The sequence below is a fragment of the Cottoperca gobio genome, chromosome 3, assembly GCF_900634415.1.
Source record: "Cottoperca gobio chromosome 3, fCotGob3.1, whole genome shotgun sequence".
Classification (NCBI taxonomy): Eukaryota; Metazoa; Chordata; class Actinopteri; order Perciformes; family Bovichtidae; genus Cottoperca; species Cottoperca gobio.
Genome location: NC_041357.1, coordinates 21,108,755 through 21,127,650, shown reverse-complemented (window position 1 = coordinate 21,127,650; position 18,896 = coordinate 21,108,755). Strand labels below are relative to the sequence as shown.

Sequence of the window (18,896 nt, the reverse complement as noted above, 5' to 3'; positions counted from 1 at the left end):
ATTCTAACACGTCTGAGGGAAATTATAAAGAAGAACTATATTTATTCCACTACTTTTACCTTACTTAGTACTTCTTATACATTTTAAAAAAGCAATATTACAGTGTAGAAATACTTCTGCATTCAAACTCTTACATAACAATACAAAAGTATCAACATTAAAATATATTAAGTATTGAAAGTAAAAATATGGCTGCAATGTGAAGAATCAATGTCTTTTGATATATTATAATTCTGTAATTTGTTCTTTGTTTTCAATTTAAATTGTTATGTTTAATTGTATATATATATATATATATATATATATATATATATATGCTATATATATATATAATATATATATATATATATATATAGTATTTTCTTTAATTCATAAAGCCAAAATGTAACATTTATCTATTTATTCAATACACTACATGTTACATACCGCATTAAGAGTAGGTGTAGCAAAGATTGTGAATTGTGAGTTTAGTTTAAAACTACTTCCCTTTGTAAGATTTGGAATTAAAAAGAGAGATGTACAATGAAACTTTGAGGCACATAATTTTGAAGCAGATGATAATTCAGGAGGTCAGATTATTAACCGTTTATTTTGTACAATAACAATCACTCAAAGAACCCCAAAGAAGCAGGACTGTATCCATGCTGGTCTTGCCTTTGGTTCAGCCTCCAGCTCTGACGGTCCAGCAGTCTCTCATGTTGTTCTAAAGTATTTCCTGGGAGTGATGAATTATGTCAGTCAGTTTCTTTCTGTTTCTCAGGCACATTTTGGTTTTGTTGTTCTGAGGTCTTCCGCACCGCCAGAGGCTCAAAAACAGGTTTGAAGACATAAACACCACCAGCGACTCCAAGCAGTGTGGCGAAGACGATCTGTGAGAAGGGTAATCTTCCTCGAAACATGACTTCTTTTAATATGAAATCCCAATGTTCAGACACAAGATGATCCTGAAAGAAGAGTAAACTGGTGTTATCCAAGACACTTTATATAGGCACTTTGAATTATTGTTTTGTATCATTTTGCATGTCCTTTGCTCTGTTGAATGTTACATGTTCTTGCTAAATTGTATGCATAACTTGCAGCATGGATGTTACTACTCTTTATACAGTGCAAGCTAATTGTGTTGCTGGACTAAAGCTACTGTTTTAATAGCACAACCAGAACCACAACATAGTGTTTCTGCAGAAATTATGTGTATGAGGTAGATTTGTACTATCATCCTCAGGGAAGCGTGTGCTTATTTCATAATGATTATTCCAATTCCAGAACAGTGGACCTTCACCTAATCTGACATGCATAATTAGAAATCTACACGTGTGTATCCTACAGAAGCTGAATGAGGGTCTTTATTTATTTGATGCATTTGGAACAACTATGCTTGATGGCAGTATTGCCTGAAACAAATGTACCTGCTGTAGACAGGTGTAATAACTAAATCATTCATCAAACATTGACATTTTGCACAAGGATAAATAATTTAACCCAGAGGGTTTCAAAGTGGGAGACGTGCCTCCGCAGGCCAGTTTCAGGAAAGACTCAGGGAATGGAAGTGAAAAAGGTTACTTTATCAAAAGAAGATAGCATAGAATCACCTAATTGTGTGTGTTAAATAGATAGTTCAGAGATACAATATTGGGGAATTTTACGGTGTTTCCCACTTTCCCAGAGTTAGAAACTGATAAATGCCTTAAACAGACCTTTTTTATGTATAGACCTAATTGTGATACCTAGGCATCCAGGAATTGAGCTAAGCAATTCAAAACACTTTGTTTGTTCCCAGGGGGCAATTTTCAGAGACATGAATACTTACAGTAACACAATATAGGATTCTTTTTTAAAATATGGTAAAACGAAGGGATTCACTGTACCCGTTAAGATACTATATAATATGCAAAAATAAGAAAATATGAATAATAAAAATAAGCTATACACATTATGTTAGTAATAATAATATGAGCATAATTAGTGGGGGAAATATCAGTATTGTTAGTATAAGCAGTTTCAATCAGTATGAATTCAATAGAATCATTAGACTACCAAAATGATGTTTTTCTGTGGTCATATAACCATTGTACAATACAAAAGTGATCTTTACCCTGACATTGCAAATATTTTCAGAGAATTTAAGACATTTTAATAAGTCTTATTTTGAAAAAACAGACCGGATATGCGGAAATGGCGTGTGCTAGCTTGACAGTGTCGTAACAGTTCTGCTAAAATCAACGCAAACAGGACAATTTAACTGGTTTACATGCGATTATCTCATATTCACAAGAACTCACCAAGGAAGCGGTTTATTCGAAGTGTCTGTGATCACCAAACAGAGATAGACAGAAGAACACAGAGGTAAAAACACAAGATATACAACTACAAGGACACCAACAAGCAGCAGGCATGCATTCTTCTTCTACTCTTTATTCTGGCAGAACACAGCAACAAGCTTCCGCTTTCGCCCCCCAGCGGAGTGAGCAAAGATCACATTTAACTGAGTGACACTAGAAACACTGGAGTTTAAACAGAGCTGAATGATAATAATAATAATAATAATAATAATAATAATAATAATAATAATAATAATAATAATAATAATCTCTTTGTAACCTTTGAATCCTTTACTTATGTTATATATATATATATATATATATATATCGTTTATATTAATTAACTAATTCAACACACATTAAGATTGTAAAATAATATAATACAGACATTATCAAAAATAAATGAAAAAAGGGAGATTTATAGAAAATTATTTATAGAAATATATATTGCTAACAGTAATTTCCTAATCTCTAGATAAAAGAAGAAAACAATATATATATATAGGGGAAAAAAAACAAGGACTTCAAAGGGAGGGCATACATTAAAACAATAAGAAACAAGATACATCCCCAGAAATCTTCCTTGAGTACATTTTTATGAAAGTAAAAATATATTAAGTAATTAGAAAACATTTATAAACCAAACAAAGGAGGGCTATTCATCCACTTGATACAATGAATATGATATGTACCCATAAGAATGATTAAAAATGTCAAACGCATGAGTTTAAATGATACATATACAAAGAATAAGAGTCGAAATGATATTTACATTAAGTGGTAATCTTTTTTTGTATATATATATATATATATATATATATATATATATATATATATATGTATACCACATCTTTTTGACACAGGACATGAGAAAAACAGACAAATGTTTTGTCTGTCACATTACAAAATATTAAGTGTCCACAAACAACCTTAGTTAAAGGTTAAAGTTAGTAGAAAAGTGGCCCGAGAGTTTCTCAGACTCATCATCATACAACACACGTTGGTAGGTTTATAATGTAGAACCTTTACTTTGAAATCAGGAAACAGAGTTCTACCGGAAGTAAGTATGAGTGCGGAAGCGCAGTCAAAACGTGAACTCAACTTCACTCTGTGCTAACCGAAGTTAATGTGAATTAATTGTCGTTAAATTGAAGATGTAAAAGTTTACTACTGTTGGTTTAATAAACGGAAATACTGTGCAGGCTGTTCAGCCGTAGCACAAGACCAAAACCTGATATCTTACGTTGATTTCATATATTCAAAGTTCATTGTGTTGAAGAGTTCACTCTGACAGGTGTACTGTGTTAGCATAAAACACAATGTCCTGATGGACAACATCCGACCGCGTCTGAAATTTGGGAGTAAAGTGGATGATGTGAAACTGCGGAAGCGAAAATCCCAACTGTACTCAAAGGAAGATGAAAGTACTCTTGAATACGGTGGGTTCCTCTTATATAAGTGACATTAAAACAAGTAAAGGGGACCAAACAACTGTGATAATGAAAACAAATCAGTAATATTAAGTAATTTATCCATTTTGACCTCCACAGGTGAGCTGAGACGCAGAGTTGTTGTGTTTTCTGTGGCCTTCAGACTCATCAACTGCCTCCTGGTTCAGACCAGCTTCGTCCCTGATGAGTACTGGCAGTCTCTGGAGGTGTCCCATCGTATGGTTTTCAAATATCCTTTGACATTGAATATCACCTGCAGCTGTGTGCAACAGACAGTCAAGTCATATTTATATAAGTTTACTTATATAACACGTTCCATTATTCAGGCGTAGATTCAATGTGTATAAAAAGAAGAAATAGGCAAAAATCATACATGACAAAAACATATAGAATAAGACAGTATTATTATTTTTATAAACTTTTTTTACAGTGAAATATGTTTCTTCCTTGTTGGATCATTCACAAGAAAACATGTGACTGTATAAGCACTATAAGCACTGTAATGTAAAAGCAACATTGACTTATTTAACATCCACTTGCTATTACTATTTTTTTTCTCACTCCATTATTCCAGTTTATTTTTTTTACCCATCTTATTTTAATACATTTTCCTGTTGTCTATATTTGAACTGAACTTGGAATAAATTAAAGTATTAAATATAACTTATTTTTCCTCATATGTACATGATATTTTACCTTTTTTTTTTTAATGTCTTCTTAATACCTGTAAACTGTTTGTTGATAAATAAAACAATAAAACAAATTTAAACAAAAAAAAAGAAACACCTAAGATTGGAGTATGTATGGAAGTACACATTAAAAGAAAATATTATTCTATTATTGTATGCTGATCCAACCTTAACAGTGAAACTTATGGGTATCTGACCTGGGAATGGAAGGAAGGCATAAGAGGATTCACCTATCCGCTCTTCTTTGCAGTCATATACAAGATATTATCCTTCCTGCACTTCGACTCAGTCTTTCTCCTGGCAAGTTTACATATTTTCTATCCAGACCACTTTTATATTGCTTGTCTTTGACCCAATATATTTCCTGTCGTCTCTTTTGTTTCACTAATCCTGGTCTGGTTGGTTCTGCAGATATGGCTCCCACGAATAATTCAAGCGCTCTTTGCTGCGTTTGCAGATGTAAAATTCTTCTTCCTCATCCGTACATTGGAAAGTCGTGATGTTGCAAAATGGACGGTAAGGAGTTCACCTGTTTTATTCAGGAAATGTGCAAATGACAGCTTGTAATGGATTGGTTTGTTGCATACTAGATGATTTCATCTTGTTCTCTATGTCTGGACACAATATTAATCTTAGATCAATACATATATATTATTTTGCCATTTCAAAGTTTTCCTACCTAGTTTCTGACATCAACCAGTAGCTTTAGAAAACAATAAAGCAAGTCTGGACTGATGCTGCCTGAAACAGGTTTGGGCAGAATAGATTGCAACATAATTCATTTAATCACTAGACCGCCTACACGAATGGTAAAGTTCATCTTTCAAGTTTGGCTGAGTTGAGAACCGACAACAGGCTCAATAGGTATCACACACAGATATAACACCTTGAAGTCAACATACAAACATCTACCGATGGAATAAAACCACTAAATATAATATTACAGCTAGTGAAAGAAATATTAAATGATGGAGTAATATAACATCATTACAAATTATATATCTGCATCGAATATTTACTTTTACATAAAAAAAATTCTAGGAAATTTAAATAATCATTCTTTGGGAAAATATGGGAAAGTCCAAATACCTTAAAAAACCTTCTTACTTCTCGTTGTTCTGGTCTCCAGTTCTTCTGCCATATGTGCTCGTGGTTCTCGTGGTACTGCTGCACCAGGACTCTCACCAACAGCATGGAGACCACCGTCACCTGTCTGGCTCTTTTTTACTTTCCCCTCCCTGGATCCAAAACTCACAGCAGGTTTGTTACTCGTTTCCCATTTTTTATTAATCTCCGTCTCCAAACAAAGATTATTTACACACACTTTCTTGATGTTTTTTTACAGCAAAATATATTTGACCTTGGTCGCGTTGGCTGTCGTCGTTCGCCCGACGGCCCTGATCGTCTGGTTTCCTCTGCTGATGTACCATTTCTGGCAGGAAGATAATAAACTGAGGCTCATCACTCATAACTTTGTGCCTATAGGGTTTGTTCTCTTAGTCTCCCGTCGACTGAATCTGTGTTTTAACCTCGTGTCTTCACTGTATAATATTCTTTTTCTTTCTTCCTCATTTACAGAGCTGTTGCTGTTGTGATTTCAACACTGATCGACTGCATATTTTATGAAAAGGTAAAACATAAAGTTAGAGCTGCAACGTTTAGTTGTTGACTTAAAATAATCACCAACTATTTTGATAATCAATTAAAATGAAATGTAAAATGTGGAGATTTCCTGCTTTCCTCTGTTTTATATCTTTATCTATATATTAAACTAAATATCTTTGGGTTTTAGACTGACACAACAAGACATTTGAAGACTTCACCTTAGACTTAGAGAACCTGGAATAAACATTTTTCTCTCTTTTCTGACATTTTATTGACCGAACGATCTAGAAAATAATCTGCAGATTAATCGATAATGTACAAAATCGTTAGTCCATGTGATTTTTAGATTAAAGTAACATCTGCCAATAAAGTCGAATAAAACAGTTCAACTGTTTCTCAGTGGACCGTGGTGCAGTTCAACTTCCTGAAGTTCAACGTCTTCAACGGAGTGGCCGATTTCTACGGCTCCCATCCCTGGCACTGGTACTTCTCTCAGGGGTTTGCCGTCGTGGTCGGTCCTCATCTGCCGCTCTTTCTTCACGGCTGCAGCCTGGCCTTCAAAAGATACAAAATCCTGTTGGCAGCGGTCGTCTGGACAATCGGGGTCTACAGGTAAAATGTCTGTGTTCACATTCACGAGCCCACGATCAAACGTCCAAGAATTACACTTAAGTATATCCTAAAGAGACTTGCTTCTTATTACAGTGAAGGTTTTTCTTTTTCCCTTTTCCTGAACAACACATTGACACACAAAATGATTGTTTTTGTCAATGGAGTCTGGTGGCACATAGATAACGTCAGCTTCAGTTCAGTAATACTCCAGTCTGCTTCAAAAACTGGGGGTGTGCCGACCGTCATATACTGTAGGTAATACACTGACTATGAATAAGAACCTCATACAACCCCACTTAAAAAAAAAGAAATGCAAACTAGCCTTAAGACCAAAATTTCCCCTTCAACTGACATGTTTGACCCTTTTGTTTCAGTCTGCTTCCTCACAAGGAGTTCAGATTCATCTATCCGGTGCTGCCTTTCTGTATGATCTTCTGTGGTAAGTGTTCAGGTTCACGTCTAACATGTCTTTGTAATAACAGCCAGGTGTGTGTTTTAATACTTCTTCTTCTACAGGGATATCTTTGGCTAGTTTGAAAGCGTGGCGACGAGCTGCTGCGTTCATGCTGTTGGTGAGCAACCTGGTCGCAGCGCTGTACACCGGCCTGATCCACCAGCGAGGCACTCTGGACGTCATGAGCCACCTCCAGACGCTGTGTGACGTCAGCAGCGCCTCCTCCGCTCTGCAACCGGACGTCCTCCTCCTCATGCCCTGCCACTCAACGCCCTTTTACAGGTATCAAAGAAAGGATTGTAAAAGCTGCAGACTCACAACTCTGATGCAATCTTTTGATTTTAACTTATTAAGACCGATGCTCTGGTTCTGACTTTTCAAAATAAAACGTAATCGTGACTACAGCTTAAAGTTAAGGAACAAAGCTTAACTGGAAACTTTTTTATAAAATAAAACCTTTGCACTTGTACAGCTCCAGAACAGCTGTTAAAAAGACCGTGAGGGGATATTTTCAATTTCAATTTCACACTTGTTATGTACGTTACTATCTCTTAGGGCTGGGTAGAGTTTAAAATATTTAATTATCAATACCCGATTTAAAAATGAACCTTTCTGTGAAGAGTATAAACTTTCATTTTCTTTTAATTTCACTAAATATGCCAAATGTATTGATACAACAGTTTAATGTTGTCTTTAATGAAAGCAGCTATACAATCATTTTGCCTACATACAAAATAAAATCAAGAATTGTGATTTATATCTGAGACCAAGGCTCTGAACATATGGTTGTGTAGACTGTAATAACCTTACATGCAGCAGCTGACTGCACTCTGTCCCTGTAGCCACGTCCACTGCCCGATGAAGATGAGGTTTCTCGAGTGTCCTCCAGATCTCGGCGCGGAGGGTCACGTGGATGAAGCGGACCGGTTCTACGACGACCCGCTTCACTGGCTCAGAACTTCTTTTCCATACAAATCTTCTCTACCGACACATCTGGTTTTGTTTGACGTTTTGGAGAAGGTAAGACATTCACAAATTATATTTCTCCCATGTATTTTTCAAAATGTATGTGTGATATGTATGTATGTATATGTATATATATATATGTATGTATATATGTGTGTTTTTTTGTTGTTATAGGAAATCTCCGTGTTTTTGCAAGGGAATAACTTTGTGAGGACAGCAGAGATGTTTCACACTCATTTTCCCGAGGGAAGAGTTGGAGGTAACATCTTTATTTATGAAAGGCACTGACAGACACTGGAACAATAGCAAGTCTCTCCTTAATGGGATTATCACATGATATGTATTTGCAACTTAAATAAATGTTAAATTCAAATGTTATTTTTGAAATACCAATTGTCTGATGTGTTAAATGCATAACACCAATTTTCTTTATTTATTATTTACCTGACTAAATTTGGTGACATTATTTTTTACAGTAAATAAAAATATAACTGCCAGGTTCAGTTAAAACAAGCTTAAGGTGGAATGATACAATTGCATTATACCTCCGTCATACAAACCTCTTTGTAGCAGCACATTAAAACAACTACAGAAACTGTGGCTCGTCTATTTTCTTCTTTTCAACGTTTAAAATTAACGTTTTTGTTTAAAATAGCACAAAGTTTTGGTTCCCAATCAACAGTTCTCCGCTCTATATTCTTTAAACATTAGTGCCGTGGTTGAAGATAAGTATTAATGTTGTTTTAGAAAGAAATCTTCATCGGGTCCTTAATCAGACAAATTAACTCTTACCTTTCACTCAAACATAACAGCTACTTCATTAAACATAAAAAAGCTCAAGGACGTTCAGTAGCATTAAAAAGTTAACATTGTGCAAATTTACAAAAAAGAAAATTAGACTTTGCATGTAAATACAACCCAAAACAGAATTTCCAACTATAATATTAAACCAGTTGAGATATTTTTAGTATTTGGGATCAAACGGCATCGGACCCAGTATTTTGACGTCGGCCATGTGCCTGTCTGCGTTTCTTGCTGATTGGCTCAACTTGCGTTCGCTGTGTGGTCGAGATCTGGCTCTCTGCTGCTTTCGTTGTTGATGCTTCGGCCTCGACTCCTTCGAGTCTGTGTCGGGTCTTTCAAATGGCCCGCTGTGTGGTTTAAAAGCAAAGCATACATGAATATTAGTGACTCTTTTTATTGGAACGTTCCACAGTAAATGGAAACTCTTCGGTGGGAACTTCTATCATCATTTAGATGCAGTCCTACTTGTAAGATACTTACTTTGGGCCAGAGCTTTTCCTGTAAGCCTCTCCAAAGAAGTGCCGGTAGACAAAGTCATCAAGACCTCTGAACACGTCTTCATTGAGGCCGTGATACTCATGCATGTCACGAAGGTATTTTTCCACGCCTTTGACAAAGTCTGTGAAAAGCATCTTGTCGTGGATGAACACGCCGTTGTGGAAGAAGTTGTTGTTGAACGTCTCCAGCTCTTTCCAGTGGTGGAAGTGGTCGACCTCTTGTTGCAGGTAGCTCTGCAGCAGCTGCTTAAATTCGTCCGCTCTGATCGGGTCCATGGCTTTGTTGAGGAGACTCATGGACTCATGGAAGGCGCAGTCGAAGACACCGGAGCATTCTTTCAAGTTGGCCTTGTGGGCGTCTTGACCTCGATCTCCGTCAACTTTATCTCCTGATTTGCGAGTGTTGTGGCTGCTCTCGTCAAATTTGCGCTGGTATTTGTGATGAGGCTTGTGGGATCTGTGCTGCCACGACTCTTTTGCGTTCTTCTCACCACGTCTCTTATCATAAAAGCCTCTGGCTTTGTTGATGAAGGTCGAAGCTGAGTCTCTGAAGTTTCGGAAAGTTGATTTGACAGAATCTGAAAACTTCCTCAGGTTCTCCTTCACAGCTGCATTTGCTTTCTTTATCTGCTCTTTGTGGTGATGGACAAACTCCTTGGTGGAGTTCTTCACAGCATCAAATGTCTCTTTCACGTTCCCTGCCATGCCCCCTTTTTTTCTTTTCACTGTGGGCTCTGTGTCTCCTTTAGCTCTGTCTTCTTTGGTTTCCACATAGAGCCTCTCCCACAGGTCTGAACGCTGCTGCTCGAAGTTCAGTTTCTTCTCCAGCTCCGTCAGACGTGACTGAAGCTCATCTACCTTTGAACCAGCTTCATGTTCAGCTCTGGGGATGCGACTTCTCAGCACATTTAACTCTCTCCTCAGCTCATCTGTAACTGTTCTCTCCTTGTCGAGATTCTTCCTCATGTTTTTCCTTTCGCCGTGGAAGCTTTGGATCAGCTGTTTCTCCTCCTCCAGCTTGTCTTTCAACCTCTGGTTTTCCGACAGCAGCGACTCGGCACGGGCCCCCATCGCCTCCCGAGTTCTCATCTTTCTCAGCTCCTCCTGTACGCTGGAGAGCGACTTTTCTTCACGTTCCAGGGAGGATTTCAGCAGCTGGTTCTCAGCTGTCAATCGCTGCTGCTGAGACACGATGTTAGTCCTCTCCTCAGCCTCCTGTTCCAGCAACATTTCCAGGTCATCTCTCTGGGCCTTAATGGGAGAGAAGGAGCAACAAAGGAAAAGTTATAGATTTTAATTGGTGTTTACATGATTTTTAAACTGAACTGTCATTATTATTTTTATTATTATATTATTCATTATTTGAGAAGTAAAACTAAATGAAACAACGTTTTTGCTTCAGTTTTAACTCATAACTAGGGCTGTCAAATTGATGCGTTCATTTTAATTAATTAATAATAAATATTTAATGTTTGTTAATAAATTGATGAACTGATGTTACTTTCAGTTGTTGCGTTTTGAATATCACTACATATATTGCCCGACTGTTAGGGGTTCAGTCTGACAAAGCGGCCCTCCAGCGTGTTTGTCAACACTCTTCATTTCTTAACGACAAAAGAAGAACTGACACCACCAGAGGGAATTTACCAACTCACCACTCTGACAACCGGTCAGTAACGCATGTAAATAGTATGCTAAATAGTTTTTAAAAAGACTGTCATGGCCACATAACAGTTGTTTACAAGCGGCTTTGTATCGTTGCAATGTGGGTGGTATGTGCAAATGAACGATGTTCAGCTTCCTTTCGTGTTACTGGGGCTACCCGCTCACCTGCCCCTCGACAAAGTGACGGGAAATAAATAATTTATTGATTTCTAATGCCCCCTTTTGATATTTCTATTCAATTATTTATTGATGTGACACTGATTAATGTAATGTCTTTTAGTTTAACTATCTTAATTTGGTACTGATGCAATTACTTTGATTACAAAATGTTATCGATTGACAGCGCTACTCATAACATTTCCTTATTGCAATATTTGCATTTGTGTTATGTTACCAAAGCAGTTCCAAGTTACCTGAATGTGCACACGTTGGATGTTGAGCTCCTGGTTCTCTTTCTTCATCTTCTCAATCACCTCTGTGAGCAGTGAAATTACGTTTTGCTCATCCAGGTCTTCCAGGCCAAAGTCAACTCTCTGGACCTGAGTGACAAAAAGAATAAACTTTTTAAGTTATGGTGCATTAAAGTCAAAGTTATTTATACCGTATACGAGTCAGGATTGTTGAAGGTGATCAGAATGTATAACAAGCTCAATATAATAATAATAATGACCTTATAATATAATGCAATCTAATACAACACTACAAACTAAAGCCTCAAGAAAAACCAGAGTGGAACCAACACCTCTCTCTTTTAATAAGAATCACGTAGAAATTATTTATTTATTATGAGACTGTGTATCGGGTTACATTGAAATATGCAGGGTTTCTCTATTTGATTGAACAATCATGTAAGAATAAAGCATAATAAAACCAAAAAGTATTATGCTCAAAATAAGTCAAAGTCAAAAGCATGGAACCGAATGCGTTGTGATTATTTTTATGTTCCGCCCCAAATTAGTTGTGACCTGTGTCGTCACCCACCTGGTTTGTAAAAGGTTGTTCTCTAACATGTAGCTGAATCAGATCCCTCACAACATCAAGTTCATTCACTCTGATTTTCTGTCTTTCTTGACTCTGGACTGTACCTGTAACACAAGCAGATTATTTACATATTAGTTTACATAAAAATGCAACTATAGTGAGGCGAAATGCAGAGTGGACAATGCTCGTTTCGAAATCGAGAGTGAATCTGTGGTTGGCTTTCACACACTGGCAAACATCGTAAACCTAACTGCGGCCAGGCGGTGTGCGTTTCTGGTGTCTTTGAGCTGGGGAAGAGAGGCCAACTTTGAATATTGTGTTTACAAACCGCCACCGACAAATCTTACTCATTGTGCCTTTAAATTCCTTTGAAAACTAACGGGATTACTTGATTCTGAGCAGATGATGTAGGTGCTGTACTGTTAATAATTAAGTATATCTTCTGCGTTTACAATAACGTCAGTAAAATCTTCCAGTTCTGCTGTGAACTTCTCACCATAGAAGTGGCCAGAGCCCATACTGATGGCTATGACGAGGGCGATCAGGATACAGCTGTTGAGGATGCTGCCGCCCTGGTATTGCACGTGGACATCCATAACCTCTGCCTCCTCCTCCTCCTGCTGCTGTTCTTTGAGCTCCTCTTCCTCCTCCTCATCCTCACTCTGGCCAGACTCTAGCACCTCCTCAGGCTCTGTCACAACGCCCGTGGTATGCTTCCTCAACCTTCGTCTTCGGACAACAGTGCTGACGCTTCGTTCTGCCTCGTCTTCACTGCTGCTTGAGTTTGTCACTGCAGGCTGCACTGGAAAAACTACAGTAGAAATACAAAACGTTATGGCTGCAGTGATTTTATGGTGGTATTAAATTAACAAAACAAAAAGGTAGTAAAATAACAGGCTCAGAAAGCATGTGTAAGTGAGGTTAATCATGCAGGTAACAAATACTGCAGATTAAGACTATTTATTTAAGGAAATGACAGCTAAAACTAAATTTATAAAAAAGAATGTAAAGAATAATAATTAAGAAACAATAGTTAACTTCCCTGATAGTTGTTGCTTGTTCAGGTCATCAAAAAGTAAAAATTGCAAAGATTATAAAAATTCAAGAAAGAAATTCAACCTTTCCTCATGCAAACAGATATTAAACAAAAGGTCATAGTGTATGGTGGCATGTTATCTGTTCGCAAGTCTTAGACTGGATGGATTTCACAAAAAATGTAAATAATTATGATAATAATTACACTTCTTCACTTAAAGTTATCTGACATATAAAGGCTCACACATGTAGAGTATGTGATCATGCTTTTTAGAAGAGACGCAGCTGGATCACGTCATTAAACAGCATGTGTTCTTGTCAGAAACTGAACAGGATTAGTTGCTGAGCAAGCTTAGCATCATATTAGATTCACTCCAGTTTCAATCAGGCCACCTGGAAAAGAGCGGCCTCCAGTGAGCTGCCTTCTCAGACGGTAGCCTAAGTTCACGAGACTCTGTGGAAGTTTCCAGTAACTCATCAAACCTGCTTTGGCGTCGTAGAAAACAGGAAGAAAGTTTTTGTGTTGAAGTGTGATGAGTTGACAGCCAAAAGAGTCAACAGAGAGAAGTTTATGGAAGCCCATTTTTGCCAGTAAAATAATAATAAAAAAAATTATAATGAGAAACCAAAATCCAAAAGAGTTAGTATCTAAAAATATTGATAAGTTTTTTCATAATTAGATACTAAGTTATAACTTCGAGAAAGTTTGCAATTATAATACCTTACAGGATCTTTTTTTTTTTCAAGATTTCATCCTATTTTTTATTTTAATGGCGGAAATGGGTTGCCATAAAATGTTCTATGTTGACTTGCTGTGTAATTAAATCAGCTGACTAAAGAAAACATGAAGGTAGATCAGTGTGTTGGTGCTGCAGCCTTACCAGCCTCTGCAGCAGTGAAGGCGTACTGGCTGCTGCAGGAGGTGCCAAGGTAAAACTCCTCAGTTAGCTGCTGCCTCCTCCTCCTCCACCTCAGCGTGCTCGTCATCCTTCAAGTCTCCAAGAGTCACAATGTCAGAGTGATCGCTGGAGGACAACAGAGTCACATGCTGTTTCCCTGTGGTGTTGTCTCCGGCCTGGAGAAGATACAATATATTGAAGACAGAGGACAAAGGGAGCAGCATCGGGATTATTTAAAGAACACCCAGCAGGTTATTTTTATCGTCTTCTCACCTCTGAGGGACACACTGTCTCATCATTGATTTGTTCTTTCAGAGTTTCATCAAGTAACTCTGCAATCTTTTCTTCAACACACTGAGCTGCAAATATAATAAATACAAATTAAGAAATTAAACTGTTTTTAGTCACAAAATTTCACACTAATAACATAATTAACAGTTAATATTACTAATGAAATAATTTTTACCATTAGATGCTGAGGCCTGTTCAACCTGCAGCTCCGCTTCCTCCCCTGACGGGCGGCCTGACAGCTCGGCTCCATATTCCACTGCAGCCTCCAATACCAACATCTCGATATCTGAACCCTGTAAAATCAATAAGCATATATAAAAACTGGGCATGGAAGAAATACATGTTTATTTATTTAGATTCATAACTACTGCATCATTTGATAAATATGAATAAATCAGACAATACATGCAGACATACAGTATTCAGCACGAGAGCCTACAGTAAGTGTTTCTATGTAAGATCATTTGTAACATTTACTGGCAATGTTTTATGAGAAATATTAGAAAAGCTCCCCACAATAAAACAAAATATATGTAGCTGAAAGTATGTTTAAAAAGATTCAGTAAAAAAAAAGGAAAATACTGCAACTGCAACAAATTATAAACAAAAATAGTCTTTAATTGCACAACCCCAGCGTGCTAAAGAACTCTGGCTTTGATTTTTGGCAATAAAAGAGTATTTTTGCAAACAAGTTGTTGTAGTTCATTCTAGGGCAGTGTTACTCATTGCACGAGCCTCAGTCGCCAAGCTTTAATTGGTGGCTCACGTGGCAGTGGACTAAATAAAGGGCCGTGATAGATATGACTATGCAGTCCATACAGATATTTCATAAAAACACTAAAAACAAGCAGGGCTATTACATATAACCCATTAAAACACAGTGTCTGCTCTATTAGCCTACAAATAATAATACAATAATTGATAAAAGATGCAAATATAGACTAGAAACAAGATATTGAAACTTGCTCGGCCCGACACTGACTCACTGCAGAGTTGCCAGTTGTGGCGGTCTCATACACGGGTCAACTAACACAGCTGAACGATTATCTGACGCATCTTTTGAGATCGCAGTGGATTTTTGCTCGGGCAAAACAAACCTCAGTCTCAAAAGTTGTGAAACACTACTTTTTGGCTTCAGCAGAAATATTGTTTGCAGAGTTTGACAACATCATCCCAGTATTGCTGCCACATTAAAATGTAAAAAAACAAAACAACTGAAAATAGCTGGGACTAGGAACTAAAAGAAAGGATTCATACCTCATTACTGATAATGGTCCAGCCACAGGACGACTCTGCATCACTTGACGGCTCTGACATTTCTGTCAGTTGTCAGCAATATACAGGGATCTAGAGGAGATAAGGAGGTTAAACACTGGAGACAGCATGTTGTGGTGAAAAAGGTAAAGTAGGTCAGTGTGTCATGAGCTGCTAATGTGTCATTAATCAAACATGATATAAATTACAATAAATAACGAGTGTGCTATACAAATAAACCTTTGCTTTTCATTCCTGGGCAGCTCAAACACTCTGTAACTTGTTTACTATTTCTTGAAAATACCCTTTACTGAACACAACTTTTGGTTTAATTTTCATGGGAAAAAAAGTGGCACAAATGCATAAAGATACTGCAGTCAGGGTTTCTAAAACTTTTCCAAAGCCAAATTCAAGCACTTTTCAAGAAAAAAAAGAAAAAAGGTAATTTCGTTAAGCTTTTTCATCACCTACAGCTTTGGTAAATTGCATATTTATATAAAGTACATACTAGTATACTGATTATTTCACTTCTTTGTCACATTAAAGCAGATGCTATTGTGCCAGATGTGACTCAGTTACATTAACCAGTGAAAGCTCTGGTTGTTATATGTTAAAATATAAATATTTTATTGGCACTACTGTTACGGTTGGCAAAATTTTGTTTCATTCACCACCTTAGCATGTCGCCCTGTCCGGTCTTTCCTCTAGTAGGTCATAAACTTGAGAATGAGTACTTGTTTTTGCCATTAAAATAAATATAAAATAATAAAAAACTTGTGTATGAAACAAACAGATGTAAACAGAGACCTCTCGCTGTGACAACGCTGAAGTTAGCTTACATTTGGTGTTTAAGGGGAAAGTTAATTTGCATCACCTGAACGACCGATTCTCCTTCACTATCTACTCTTATGTTGTGAAAGAATGTTAGACATTTTAGATGAAACCTTAATGCTGTCTGAAACCCACTTTTGAATTTATGAAAGCTTTAATTGTGAAAATGTAAAAACGGGAACATTTCCACATTGGACCAGGTCCAGATCAAAAACCACGATACTTAGACTGTTCAAATCTGGACTAAATTATCCCAGAGAGTTGAACATTTCTTTAAAAACACAGTTACTGATTTGTGAAACCTTTACTCTATTTGTGAAAATGCAAGATATACCAATGCTACTGATTCAGAGGATTGCCACAACATGGCCTTTATTATTGACAACAATGACAATCAACCTTGAAGTCTACAGTCTCTCCATTTAATTTTAGACTGTCATGAATAGTTCCTCTTTTTCACAAAGCTTCCTGTCGATACTTAGTCACAACTATCAACATTTGACCTATTATTCATCTTGTTTATCTGTCCACTAACATCTCCCATCATTTCAGACCCTGCTCATTTGTTCCTGATGACAAGTAGTCCTCATAATGTTCCTTTGCCAGTCACCTGACCTTGCACCTGCCTGCAGACATGATCCTTATATACCCTTATTAAACTTATTATCTAAATAGTTTATACTAGACCTTCATGATAGCCTAGTCCATGTGTATGTCTCCTAGTCCCTTTGTTTTGCCTGAATATGCCTGCCTGCAATTCTGTTAAACCCTTTTCCTGGCTTTTTAAGCCTTTACCTTGTAACCTGTTGGTGTAATGTGTTATGCCTGCAGATAAAGTAAACTCTGTTGTCATTGCACTTGCTTTTTGAGTCTGTGAGTTTGATTTTGTAATTTAACCAATTGACTAATCTATGAATGTGTTTTGATTGTTTTTCAAAAAGAGATGTGGACTTCAAGGTTGATTGTGATTGTTGTCAACAATAAAGGCCATTTAGTGGCAATACTATGAATCAGTAGCATTGGTATTTCTTGCATGTTTACAAATAGAACAAATCAGTAACTGTGTTTTAAAGACTCTTTAGCCTTTCTGGAATAATTTAGTCCAGATTTGAACAGTCGTGGTTTTTGATCTGGACCTGGTCCAATGTGGAAATGTTCCTGTTTTTACATTTTCACAATTAGGATAAAGCTTTCTTAAATTCAAAAGTGGGTTTCAGACAGCATTAAGGTTGTCTAACATTATTTCACAACATAAGAGTACATAGTGAAGGAGAATCGTTCAGTAAGTTTCCCTTAACTTTCCCCTTAAACACTGAATCGGAAGCTAACTTCAGCGTCGTATCGGAGACAGACCGCGCGAGCAGCTAACAAAAGATGCCAGCTCGCGCGGCCTGGCAATGGAAACAACAGATAACAATGGTTTACACTGCAGCCGTTACCTGTAGCTAACTTTAGCTTTGTAAGTTAACATTAATTAATGTTAACATGATTCGGTTGATTCGCAGCTAGTAACTAACTTAACAGGCTAGTTATTAACGTCACCTGTCTGAGCACCGTCTGAACATATACTTAATGTCCGTATTGACAACGTTAGTTACCTTTAGCAGCCTTTTAGCATCACTAGCTATTTAAAAACTAGGAAAAATGACTGAACTCACCGGTGTTTTGTGCCCAACGACGAGGCAACTGTTACAGAGAGCTCCAGAGTTCTTGCAGTGTCCCCAGCCCTGTTTATCCTTTAACAACACTGCAAAGCCGACTGTATATGGGAAATGTAGTTTTGAAGTGATGTCGCTGGACACGCAGCACAACGTATTCTTTGAACTCGTAGAACTAGATTTCCCATGGGTCAGCGCGGCAGACAAACTGCCTCTGCGAGGGAGTGGAACAAAATCTTTCTGCTCCGAAATAAACATAAACAAGGAAGCGTGACCAAGCAGACCGCCAACAGAAGTTAGACGAAAAGACAACAAGACGAACCCATTGATTTGTTTGTGTACTGTGTTGTAGCGTTAGCAGAAGTATTACAAAGTATGTCACTAATGCTGAAAAGTTCAACTGTCCATGAGAAAGCACGTGCTCGTCGTTGTTATGGGCTGTTGTGTGCGCGTGTCTTCTGGCTCTCAGCCAACATAAAACAAGTTATGTTGCTTGACTGCTGTTCAGTAACTATAAATATTTCAAAAATGTTACTTGTCACTTCAGCATGTTTATTGGACACTTGCATACTTGTATAAATCAGCAAATACAACGTGCTTAGAAATTAAAACTTGGGAGGACATTCAACTTTAAATGTCCCAGTTTAGAGTTTATTCAGGTTGTAAGTCTCATAACTTCCATTAAATCTTCAATTTAAAGTGTAATTTATTTTTGAGAGTTGTTGTAAAAGTATAATGCAGTTTAATGTTAAAGTGGCATAGATATTCAGATTCTTTAAGTAAAAGTTGCAGGATCACACATTTAAAAATACTAATGCAGGTCCAGCATTATTAATATTATCCAAGGATACAAAAATGTTAAATAAAAGTGAAAAATCCTTAAATG

At 37.1% G+C, this 18,896-nt stretch overlaps 3 protein-coding genes across 4 annotated transcripts; 1 reads left to right on the top strand and 2 right to left on the bottom strand.

Moving 5' to 3' along the window:
- Positions 1-567: 567 nt before the first annotated feature.
- On the bottom strand, positions 568-3,994 carry pigbos1 (PIGB opposite strand 1). The gene is made up of 3 exons (XM_029461345.1): positions 3,861-3,994; positions 2,280-2,304; positions 568-944 (listed from the first exon to the last, which is right to left on the bottom strand). Exon 3 carries the CDS (start codon positions 897-899, stop codon positions 735-737), a length of 165 nt encoding a protein of 54 aa, XP_029317205.1. The 5' UTR covers positions 900-944; positions 2,280-2,304; positions 3,861-3,994; the 3' UTR covers positions 568-734.
- Positions 3,373-8,473, top strand: pigb (phosphatidylinositol glycan anchor biosynthesis, class B). 2 transcript variants are annotated; one of them, XM_029461323.1, is made up of 13 exons: positions 3,373-3,378; positions 3,613-3,757; positions 3,869-3,998; positions 4,641-4,758; positions 4,870-4,974; positions 5,588-5,718; positions 5,804-5,944; positions 6,037-6,088; positions 6,464-6,675; positions 7,050-7,114; positions 7,192-7,411; positions 7,972-8,149; positions 8,270-8,473. In XM_029461323.1, the coding sequence occupies exons 2-13, from the start codon at positions 3,646-3,648 to the stop codon at positions 8,381-8,383; spliced, it is 1,578 nt and encodes a 525-aa protein (XP_029317183.1). In that variant the 5' UTR covers positions 3,373-3,378; positions 3,613-3,645; the 3' UTR covers positions 8,384-8,473. The 2 variants fall into 2 exon arrangements, with proteins under 2 accessions (XP_029317183.1, XP_029317191.1); XM_029461331.1 differs by lacking the exons at positions 3,373-3,378; positions 8,270-8,473 and having other exon boundaries at positions 3,385-3,757; positions 7,949-8,083.
- Positions 8,349-18,151, bottom strand: ccpg1 (cell cycle progression 1). The gene is given in 12 exon segments (XM_029461311.1): positions 8,349-9,246; positions 9,380-10,647; positions 11,475-11,600; positions 12,043-12,146; positions 12,539-12,853; positions 13,471-13,563; positions 13,959-14,028; positions 14,030-14,152; positions 14,250-14,335; positions 14,443-14,560; positions 15,525-15,614; positions 18,011-18,151. Coding segments are annotated over 11 exon segments (2,550 nt in total). The 5' UTR covers positions 15,585-15,614; positions 18,011-18,151; the 3' UTR covers positions 8,349-9,059.
- Positions 18,152-18,896: the final 745 nt, after the last annotated feature.

What these genes read in the sequence shown, in the direction of transcription:
- pigbos1 (XM_029461345.1), bottom strand. Translation starts at nt 899, where the DNA reads ATGTTTCGAGGAAGATTACCCTTCTCACAGATCGTCTTCGCCACACTG.
- pigb (XM_029461323.1), top strand. Translation starts at nt 3,646, where the DNA reads ATGGACAACATCCGACCGCGTCTGAAATTTGGGAGTAAAGTGGATGAT. An exon ending in TCGACTCAGTCTTTCTCCTG is followed by an intron (nt 4,759 to 4,869) that starts GCAAGTTTACAT and finishes TTGGTTCTGCAG; the next exon opens with ATATGGCTCCCACGAATAAT. An exon ending in TGGACAATCGGGGTCTACAG is followed by an intron (nt 6,676 to 7,049) that starts GTAAAATGTCTG and finishes CTTTTGTTTCAG; the next exon opens with TCTGCTTCCTCACAAGGAGT.